Consider the following 11,820-nt stretch of genomic DNA (forward strand, 5'->3'; position numbering starts at 1 on the left):
AGCTTTGCGGTTTGAGCGGAATTGTGCAAAAATTTTATCCCACTGTTTAACTAGGGGGGTTCTGCCGGTTTTAATGCAACATGTTCTTCTTTTAATGGTACAAATATATATATTTCTATCAAATAACAGGGATCGATATGCAAGAACTTGAGAGGTGGCCTATTTTCAGTCTTCTGAATGAAGAGTTTCTAGTAGCTATAAGAATAGCGTGTGTTTTTGGAAGTGCAGGAAATGAAGCAATTGTTGTCACCAAAGACGATGATGTGTTCGCGCTAGGATCAAATGGAAGCAGTTGTCTTGGAGTCGGAGATGCTCAGAGTTGTCTTCATCCCAGGAAAGTGGATGCATTGTGTAAAAAGAATGTGGTGTCCTTAGCGTATGGCAGTGGTCCGCACGTCCTTGCAGTGACAGGTAGCTAACACAAAGTACAAATTAGTTATTATCCAACTACACTGCGTGGAGTGCGAATAACGCCATAGACGAGTACAACTATCACGCGGTATTTGTACTCCAGAGAACCGGTTAGACAGGTTTTCTCTCATCGCGCAAGCGAAGAATTAGATTGAAGTTACGGAAAAAAAAAAGTGGCGGACAATTTGAATTATATTTCCGACGACGAAGAGTCAAAATGGGTGGCAAATATAGATCCAAGTTTATGAGATGAATCGAACGAAGAAAAACAGTTAGACAACCAAGAAAATAGATACAGCTACACAACAACGCGCCAATTCCGTTCCGCTTCGCTTCTGTCACGCACTCCCCGTAAATAAATATCCGCGAAATTCGCCCGCACTGAAATAACAATTTGTTGTGTTGGATAATAAATAACTTATAAGACATTTTGTTGTGTAGTATCGCTGAATATTTTTACTTGTTATTTGTATTTTGACTCGCTCTACAGGCTCGTCAAAATACGGCACAACTCATAAAAATACTGAGTTCTTATTAACCGAGCAGGAGGTCTGTATGGGAAGATCTTGACCGAGGTCGCCAGTACAGACCGAACCCAGTGAGGTCTGTACCAGTGACCGAGGTCAAGATTCTCCCATTACAGACCGACCTTGCTCGGTTAATAAGATGTTTATTATATGGCTGTCCTATATGCTAATTTTTTATATTCTTTGTACCTTTATTTTCTAGACCGGTCTAGATGCCGGTCTAGATGGGAAAATCTAGACCGCTTTCAATATTGATTTCAGCCAATCAAATTCGTGAATCCGGTAGTTCCCAGTCCTTGTGAGACACAGCCATATATTAATCAGCGATGTTAAACAACAAAATGTCTAATGAGATATATTTATTTATTAAAAACTGGTTAATTGGATAATGCAATTCAAGACTTTTTATTGGCTTAGCCATTATGGTATATGAGCCCATATACCATAATCTAATATATGTACATTGTAACATCCGGTTTCTTCTTACAAAATAAAGTCGAGAAGATTTGTCTAACATCTTGGGGGAGCTTTTTTTAAATAAAACAATTATTCCGTTTGGTGGCCAAATGTAACCAGAGAGTGTTATTTGTTTTCAGCATATTTTAATATACATGTCAATTATACATATTCACTAACAAAGATACTATGTGCCTCGGATCTCAAATCAGTTTTTGTTAAATTTTCAAACTCGCTTGGGTTAATAGGTGGTTTGCACATTACGTCACCGCATCCATGTTGGTTGACGTAAGCAACAGATATCTCATTGGCTCCTTTTGTTCATCCACCAGCATTTGTTCCTTTCACCATTGTTACCTGTGTCTCTAGAGATTGGTCGCAAACCACCTATTACTCTTTAAAAAAAATGTACTGATTTCTTTCTCTACAATAACACTATCCAGATCTTTAATGAAATTGGAAAATCATCCAGGAAAACCCAAAAAGACTAATATTTTAACTATAAATATCCCATGCTATGATATTCAAATAAGCAAGTTAGACTGTTAGCAATAATACAAATCAAGGGGAATCTTTCCTGGAAAATGTGCTTTGCAATGGGCAACTCCCCAAAATACCTCGTGGTGAATTGAACTAGTTGGAAAATGGTTGGTCAATGTTTGTCTTTATGAAACATCCCAAAGCCATGAACTTGTAACCAGCTAAACCTATCCCTATCTATAAACTTGGAGAAACTTTGATCATTAGAATTTTTATGCCTCACTTTCATTAAAAGTTAAATGACCCTCAAGAAGATCTGTGATATTATCTTGTTGTCTGATCTTCCAGGAGAGAGAAGGTCTGAGAAAGACTGTTGTTGGTGGTAGTGAGTGATGTTTTGATATCCTGAAGAGAAGTGATCATCAGGTCCTGATGATGACCTCTGATGATGACTTCTTCCCTAAGGGTGTCAAAATGTCTGTGATTAAAAAAGTCCTCATTACAAATCCCACTAGGACTATCAGACTACAAGACTACAACATCAAATGTTACTGGTGGGTTTCAAAATTTGCCGATACGTGATCTCTTCATGTTGTTGTGATCTCTTCATGTTGTTTTTAGAATCAGGTGAGGTATTCACTTGGGGTCACAATGGCTATGGTCAGCTTGGAAATGGAAACACAAACCAAGGTTTGATCCCATCACCTGTTAGTTCGGGACTTCATATGAAAAAAGTTTTTCAGGTGGCTTGTGGCAGTCATCACTCTCTTGCACTCACTGTGGAAGGGGAGGTAGGAAAAGAATTATCTCTTCTTTGTAGCCATTAGTTCCTTATGTTTTTCGGATTTCACTCATGATTACTTCTGTGTCAAATTTTTTGACAGGTGTTTGCCTGGGGATACAACAACTGTGGACAGATAGGTACTGGAAACACAAACAATCAGACTGTGCCCAGGAAAATAAATTCAGCAATAATAGGTCAGTAAGTGGTCTATACACTGCTCCAAGCTGTTAATTTTAGGTTGCCATAGCTGGTAAAATAAATTCAGGAGCCAAATTTACAATGTGAGGTGCCAACTTGGTGACCTGTGACTGTTAGTCATAAAGCAAGTAGTAAAATCATATACCTTTTAGGTTCTATGGTTTCTTTTTTTATGCAGGAACAAAAAAGATAAGTGTAATTGCTTGTGGTCAGACGTCTTCTATGGCTTTGTCAGATGCTGGAGAGGTAAGAGTACCGTAAAGACTTGGGGATAAGCCGCACCTTTTTTCCAAAAATTTGTGATCAAAATTGTAGGTGCGGCTTATCTGCGAGATCATTTGGGATGGTACACATATTTTCATTTTCATTACCATTTTCAGCAAATATACAGAGTACATATCAAATTTGATAAAACTATAATAAGTGAAACGTTTTTACTAGATTTGTATATTTTTATTATGAAGATTTTCAAACTATTTTAACTATGAATTTTATTTCTTGTATATTGTACAGGTAATTCAGTCTTTGGACTGCCAGGTGTTTCTTTTTAATAAACGATTTATCTATCTATCTATCTATTGATAATTTGGTTTTATCAACTAAGTTGATTAGCCCTTACTTATATTGTAGGTTTGATCGTTTTCATTGCAGCTGTTTGCTTGGGGTTACAATGGCAATGGCCAGTTAGGAGTTGGTAACAATGCTAATCAGCTGACACCATGCAAAGTTATTGGACTTGTTGGAACAATCACAACACAAGTATGAATGAACATAAGTTGAACAATAAATGATGATAAAATAGATCACAAACTTGAATTGTCTAATAAAATTATTTAATTTTTAGATTGTTTGTGGTTATGCCCACTCACTGGCTTTATCAGATGCTGGATGTCTGTATACCTGGGGGGCTAACTCATATGGACAGCTTGGAACAGGGAACAAAGCACACTTAGTCACACCAACCAAGATAGGGCTTGATAAAGGAAGGTATATAATCATGTTTTCTAAAGTATTTCTCTTATGACTGGTTATTTATGAGATGTGTTGACCCAGTGGTTAATGTTCTGGACTCTAGATTGATGATTCAAATGCTTTTATATATATCTTATTAACCAAGCGTGAGGGCCGTACTGAGAGAATATCGGCCCGAGGTCTTGACAGTATGGACCGAGCGCAGCGAGGTCTGTACCAAAAAGACCGAGGGTCGATATTCTTCCAGTATGGTCCCGAGCAAGCTTGGTTAATAAGAGATTTATTACATGACTGAAGTTCAAAGGGACACAAGTGCGGTATCATTCAGGACCATTCGGGACAGTGCTCGTCCAATACTTAGAGAATATTGGACTGGCAATAGAGCATTTTGATTGGTTGATTTTAGTTATTGGCCCTCTGACTGCCCGAGTCGTGTAATAATTTTAATTATTGACACTTGCCAGGTTTGTTGAAGTAGCTGCTTGTCATTACAGTCACTTATCAGCCGCCATGACAGCTGCAGGAAAGGTATGTACTGTTTTATGTAAGAACACCCATTGTGCAATCACTTTATTAGTTCATAAGGTCTTTCTACTCGTGAATCATTAGATTATGGCAGGACTCCATGCTCAACTTTTTCAATTATTACCAGTTGTTGACATAGATTGATTGAATGGTAGATAGAAATTTTATTGTAGTTTCTAGAAAAAAATCATTTTCTGACAGATTTGTTGGAACTCTGATGAGCATTTGAAATCAAGTAAAAGTGAGTACAAAACAGACAACAGGGTCCAAAAGGGAACAAAGGAGTCCAAAAATGGACAGAGGTGAAATGAATGAGACAAAAGTGTAACACCTGAAATCAGACAGAAATGTCTGCAAGATCAACAAAATGTCTGAAATCAAATAATTGTGTCTGGAATTACATGGAGATGTCTAAAAACAGATAGTGGCATCCAAAATTGGACACTGAAGCATCCAAAATCAGAAGGTAGTGCTCTAAATCAGACAGAGGTGTCCAAGAACAGATGGTTGTGTCAGAATTCACATGGCAGGGTCCTGCAGGATTTGGAAGTGTCAGAAATCATTATGGCCACAAGAATAGTTGCAGCTCAAAGCCCTCTCTGGTAGGATTTTGGGGTTGCTTGGTAAGAACCTCGTTGTGTTCCCAGCACGGCAGCCACGGGGTGCAGTGTAATTGGGTTCGCCAGGTCAACCACAGTGAAGTACAGGACGGACAGGAGACTCTTACACAAGTTTATTGGACTAAATCATGTTAACAGGCTAGCCGACCTGTTACACCACTTGCAGCGAAAACAAGAAAGGAATGCACAGTTTGTCTAAGCTAAGGAAACTTGCTAAATTACAAATATGACAACAGAAAACACAACTAAAAACTAATAGAAACTTAACGATTGTGACTTAGTCTGATCTTGACTCTGGGGATGAGAAAACTCCAAGTTATGAAAAAACTGTGAAAGACTCCTGTAAAACTCCTCATTGCTCCAGGAACAATTACTTAAAACTAAAATGTTTGCATGAAAAAAGGCCTAATATACTTCTATGATGTAAAGGAAACTAAACTGAAACAACTCTTTGTGCGGCTAGCCAAAAAAGGATATTTATAATCACGCAATCAAAACAAAACAAGGCTACATTTTAAGAAAACAAAAAGTCATATAATGTTTGAAAGTATTCTTTGTACAACAATGTTACAAATCTGTCTTCTGATCCTTCTCAATTGGTGGCTTTACGGTCAAATGGAACCTTCTGCCTTATGCTGCCAAGAACAGAGTCCCTTGAAAATAGGAAGCTTTCAAGTCAAAACAGTTTTTAGGTTGTAAATTATTTTTCAATGGTTAATATCTGAATAATCTTTAAAAAAACCAATTTTTACTGTTTTGTAGGTCTATATGTGGGGTCAGTGTCGAGGGCAGGCTGTTACGAGTCCTATGGAAACAAAGTATACTAGGGTTGATACCACCTTTGCATGTTTTTCCTCCCCGCCGTCAATGGCAAGACCTCTTATTGTTGGTTAGTAATGAGTCAGCTGCATAAACTATTACTAGTAACTGTAATTTGGAGTTTATTTGTAGGATGACAAGTCACAATGCCATAAAACTGTAATTGGAGTCATTTTTGTTTCCAGGAGATGAATTCAATAATCATGGGATGTGAATCATGGGATGTGAATCATGGCGGCTACTATTATTGTTTTTCCCTTGTTATTTTTCAGATCAGGTTCAGGAAAAGCGAGTTGAACAGAGTGTTAGAGATGCATTTAATGATCAGGTAGTCTTTTAGAATGCCATGGGTGTCGTACTCCACAAACTTTTGAAATATTAGCTTGTGTTGTTTTTTTTATTTTATTCATTGTTTTGGAAGTTTTAGCTTTAACCTCATCAAATTTGTCAGTTTAACTTTTTCATCTACTTGTAACAGGAAACAAGTGATCTAACATTTATGATTGATGGAAAATCAGTTTATGTGCACAAATCCATGCTCAAAATAAGGTAATGGTGGTTCATGTCTGCTGGTTAATTAAAGGACCTTAGGTAGGTAGGTAGGTAGGTAGACTTTATTTAGCCAGGGTGGCCCATTCAGCAACAAGGCTGATATTCAGAGGGGCCCTGGAGAGCTTCATGTGATTTAGACTGGCATGCACAGACAAGAGGGCAAATGAGGGTGTACGCAAGAGAAAAATGTTACCAGTTACTTGTAACAATTGTTAAGGGTGGTGGTCCTGTTATGGCGTCTTTGATATTAACATTATTCGACTAGCTAAACTGAAAAAAAAAAAACTTTGGTCAAAAAGTCATACATATTTCTTCATCACTTATTTGAGAATTCCATAAATGATGAAGTCAAAAGAGGGGTACATATTAAGAAAACCAAAGCTAAAATTGAGTGCCAGCCTTGTGGACTATTGTTTAATCAAAAGAAACTATTCTCTTAACAAAATAATTTGGTTGTTATTGTCAGAGGAAAGTGCTAACTCTCAAAACATCAGCTTAGAAACTCTTTACAGTGGCTAATTTACATCAACTTGTTTGATAAAACTAAATCATCTTGTTATACTTCCCCATCGATGTAGCACCACAGTTTCTTTAATAATTGTATAGCTGGAAGTTAATTGGAAATTGTCAGCATAGCTAGTATTCTTTAATTTTTTAAAATTGTCCAATTAATGAATAATTTGGATAGTTTCAAATTATCTAAATTAATCCTTAATCAGACAGTTAAATGCCCAATTACAACTGATTAGCCATTTAATTTATTAGTAAGAGGACTACTTGCTTGTCCAATTTTGGCTGTCCTCAGAATTTTTTCATCCAAGCTTTTCCAAAGTGGACAGATGTACCTCCCAGTTAGCTTGATGGATAGAGCACTGTACTGTTGTGCAGGAGGTCGAGGGTTCAAGCCCCGGCCGGACCTACACTCAAGGTCTTAAAACAAGTGAGACGAACATGCTGCCTTTCTATATCAAGAAATGGTTAGATACTCTAGTCTTCTTGGATAGGGATGAATAAATGGAGGTCCCATCTCCTACAGGGTTAGGGGTAGGAGACGTTAATTTCCCACGCACAAGATTACTGTGTGCTGGATGTCCTCCCTTGGGGTGGTTGCTGGGTGGGAATTGGCCTTGAAAAGCCCCCATGGGGAGTGGTCAATTAGTATAGGTAATCGCATGGGGCCGAGTAAAATTAAGGATTAATATCACGCGTGTTTTCGGAAGTTGCTGAAATTGCCCGAGTCGTGCAACGACGAGGGCAATTTCTGCAACTTCCGAAAACACAAGTGATATTAATCCTTAATTTTACAAGGAACCATGTGATTACTTGTTTATGATATAAGGGGCAAAATGTTTTCTTACTGATCTCGCGCAAAACGGGACGCCATTGTTACAAAACAAACAGAAATTTCTTTACCTTGGCAGCCATTGCTAAGCGATTTTCAGCCAATCATTTTCAAGTAATTTTGCCCGGGGCAATTGCAAAAATTAAGAAAAAATGCCCTCTGTCTTGACCAATCACAATTCAGTAATTTTGCCCCTTATATGATAAACATAGGTATGTACGTATGTACAGCATGTAGACCTATTACATCTACAAACTTACCCCACTTTATTCACTTATTCTCTAAACAGGTGTGAATACTTTCGCAGCATGTTCCAGGCGCACTGGGGAGAAGATGAAAAAAGGTCAGTTCAAAGCAGTTTTTATTGTTTCCTTGATTTGTTTGAAATGTTATAAAATGAAGCACACTAGCTAATTGGTTATAAGCCAATAATTGATGTCAGGCTCAGATATTTTTTTTGTTGTGTTTTTAGCGTGATAGAAATCACACAATTCAGCTATCCTGTGTATTATGCTTTCTTGGAGTATCTCTACACTGATCAGGTTCATCTGTTACCTGAAGATGCCATTGGTGAGTGTGATGTCAGACTTTCTGTAACTAAAGACATTGTTAGGCTTAGGTTCAATCAGCCTCGAGCGTTTTTCAATTGCGTTGAAAAACCAAAACCGAATAAATCACAATGGACAACCGAAACAAAGGGAAATATCACAAAGGAGCCAAAGAGAAAGCAGAAGCGCAGGAGTGAGCTGGGATTGGTTGACAGGGTGGTACAAGTTTTCCGGACTTTGCTCATAGTGAAGTGGTGCCTTGAAAACCAATAGCCCATTTCCGAATTACCCTTGGCCTCATTTTCAAAACGAGTCCTGGTGCTCATCCTTTCATATGATAATAAGTTTTCATTCACATGCAAATTAAACTCACTTTCACAAGAATGGTTGAGCACTAGGCCTCGTTTTGCAAAAGAGGCTAAGGGTAATTCGGAAATGGGCTATTCTCCCATGTAATACTTTGTAACCCAATAGAAATGTGCTCTCTATCCTAATTGCGAATCCATGAGAACGTTTTCGATTGAGTGCTGTTAAGTCAATACCAAAATTATTAAAACAGCCAATTAGAATAAAAATGAAAATACCCGTAGGAACCAACGAGAACTCAAAGTAAAATCAACCAGACTGCTCAAAATGTAGCTGACCAAGTCGTGATTAGTTTTAGTTTTGCATCTGATTGGTTGAAAGATGAACATGAGTTTGTTTTGACCAATCATTGAGTGAAATTAGGCAAACGGATACTACCGCAGGTGTCTGTCAACACTCGATTGAAAATGGCTTCAATATGTGTTCCCAGACAAGCATCTTCCCTTCCAGTGATGCTTCTTTGTTGACTTGTTGTTTCAGGTCTCTTGGACTTGGCCAACTCATATTGCGAGTTACAGTTAAAACTACAGTGCGAACGGATTATCAAACAAGGCATTACTGTCGAAAGTGCTGCCATGTTACTTGCAGCAGCCATCAAGTACGAAGCAAATGAAGTTTGCTTTGCCTCGGTAAGACTTTGACAGGATTATCAATCTCGTATTCAGAGGTCACACTCCCATAATTCCTTGCAGGGGTCAAAACGAAGACTCACCGCTCCTTTTCTGCCCACTAGGAGAGCGTGACCTCTGGTATGAGATTTTCAGATAAACAATTGGTTATATCTCCTGCGCAGCTGTAATGTGTGGTCTGGTCACGCAATGCATGGTCATTCCACGATGATTCAGAGTGGAGAAAATTAACACGGCTGTGTGAACGTCATGGCACAAAAAATGCTAGTTTTACCATAAGAAAATAATCATCACACCATATTCACAAAATCAACCAAATATAATTTTTTTTTTGTTTTTATCTTTGCTTTAAGGATCTTGAGGAGTTTTGCTTCAAGTTTTGTATCAATCACTTGACAGCTGTCACTCAGACTACAGCTTTCAATCATCTTGATGAGGGAACTGTCAAACAATTTATCAAGAAAGCAGGCCAGAGGGGTGCATTTAAGTACTGACACTAATCTCTTGAGTAAAAAGAAGAATCAACTGCTTCCCTGTTGTAATAGTTGATGGTGGTTCGGGACATTGACTAGCCATTTATAATGTATAGGGGTTACATTCAGGAGAACCAGTGTTTGCCTGCATGCAGGCTGTTATCACTGGCGTTGCGCACAAGCTTTTTCTTCGCACGTGAGAAAGTCAAAGGCCTGGAGCATAGCGAGTCGGCGAGAGGTCTGCAAGGGGTGTGCCACCATTGTTAGTGCCTGACTCCTTGCAGTCTCCATTTGTCGAAGACCAGAAACTTTGAGACACTTCTGCTTTAGCGCTGATAATGAAAGCCTGCGTGCAGGCTCCCCCTAGCCCCTCCCCCTCACGCCCCACATTTCTTCCTTGTACCACTGTCAGTTTTTCTTTGTTGAAAACTACTGTTGCGTGTAAAAAAAAAAAAATTGAATTCGTTCTCTGGATCTCTTCAGATTTTTTTCCCTTTTCCACACTTTGGCTAGACTTTTCAAAAGTGATAATCGCAAAATTCAGCTAAGAGGCTAGTGGATTCTTTATTTTCAACTCAGTGTTTTCCTTCTGTATGGGTCATTCGTTAGCCAGGTGCGATCTTATTGTTAAACTTCATTTAACGATCACCAAATCAGTATTTTCTTGAGAAAACATTCAGAAAACTGAAAGTAAGGTGTGTCAAATATTTATTATGATGTGGATTGTTGATTTTAGAAAAGAATGATTTACTATTTAAAAAAAAGAAAGTATTTAATGTAAAATTTTGAAGTACCCAGGTGCCTGGATAGGTCAATGATTTAATTATTAGTATTCAAAATATGTTCATAAATTGACTGTGAATCAAAAATGGAAAATAACTACAATAAAGTTCACATGTTTGACAATGAATTACGTTTTCTCTCTCTCTTGTTTCCAAAAATACTATTTTTAATCCTTCGTTTAGAGAAACAAGTCTCCCATAGTGCACATTTCGGATACGTTTTCAGTTTTCTCTCGCCAGAAACTCCTAAGTCGACAAAAGAACAAAGTGTCGTTCATCTCTCGTTCTTGCATTTTTTTCATATTTTTTTTCATATTTGCTTTACTTCGGCTTGTCTTCCATCTCGTGGCCATGTTTACTCGTAAACCTTATTGCACTGTGTTTTTTTCTCTCAGGACAATCGTGAACGAGTCGCGGACCTTTTTGGTTCATCTTTACACGTGTCAACTTTGGAGTTACGGTCTTTTCGTCCAAAAGTCTTTTTTTCCAAGTATCTTCGTCCAAAAGTTTTGTTCGTATAATTGTTAAGTCTTTTCTCGAAGCAAATAAATAACTCTTAGAAGGTTAGATAAGGCTATATTAAGAACTTGAAAGACTTACAAGTGCGAGCCGTTACCATTTTGGTTCCGATAACTTTAGTCACCAATCCTCGTTTACGAATTCAACGTCGTCAATTACGTTAAATACGCAGAGAAGATGCTTATTTGGGTCATTTTTGGTTTAGTTTTATTTCTCTATCATGTTCGAATATGTTGGTTACGTCAGACATTTAGTGATGTTACACTTCGCTGTCTATTACGCCTAAACAGACGCTTCTCAACAAGCCTACTATTCCCATTTCTTTTGCGCGAAATAATTAAATGGTAAGTCTTCATTTTTGTCACTATCTAATAAAACACATTGCGTTACAACTTCATTTAAAATAATGTAACTTTGACGAAAAGACTTGAGATTGGACGAATGGTCCTAAGACTTTTGACGAAAAAACTTAGACGAAAGACTCTTGGACGAAAAGACAGGATACCCCGCCAACTTTGTATGATTGATGGGGTAGCGTTTACCATGAACTAAGTTGTCGTTCAGTGAGGGCAACTATCCTTTTACCTTATGGACCATCATGAAACGAGAAGTTAATAATTTAACATTCTTTCTAACCGAGTAGAGAAGGAGGAAGGTTACTTCTTCTCGGCCAACTGAGGGGTGAACTTCATTTTTACATGAACTTTCACCGATATTATTAGGTTAGTTTGACGTAGTGTCCAGTGAGATTTATGTTCACTATTTGATTAATTTTTTTCTTGACTGTTGCTATTATAGATGACGTTCTCAGCCCTAG

General features: G+C 37.9%; 1 protein-coding gene across 1 annotated transcript; it reads left to right on the forward strand.

Annotated features, from left to right (window-relative positions):
- The first annotated feature begins 2 nt into the window (after positions 1-2).
- On the forward strand, positions 3-10,612 carry LOC111319678 (RCC1 and BTB domain-containing protein 1). Its single transcript, XM_088728873.1, has 14 exons — positions 3-411; positions 2,496-2,665; positions 2,759-2,852; positions 3,035-3,102; positions 3,508-3,615; positions 3,701-3,843; positions 4,293-4,356; positions 5,736-5,862; positions 6,065-6,120; positions 6,271-6,341; positions 7,976-8,029; positions 8,159-8,256; positions 9,081-9,229; positions 9,583-10,612. The coding sequence occupies exons 1-14, from the start codon at positions 138-140 to the stop codon at positions 9,721-9,723; spliced, it is 1,617 nt and encodes a 538-aa protein (XP_088584999.1). The 5' UTR covers positions 3-137; the 3' UTR covers positions 9,724-10,612.
- Positions 10,613-11,820: the final 1,208 nt, after the last annotated feature.

Source organism: Stylophora pistillata, chromosome 7 (genome assembly GCF_964205215.1).
Source record: "Stylophora pistillata chromosome 7, jaStyPist1.2, whole genome shotgun sequence".
Classification (NCBI taxonomy): Eukaryota; Metazoa; Cnidaria; class Anthozoa; order Scleractinia; family Pocilloporidae; genus Stylophora; species Stylophora pistillata.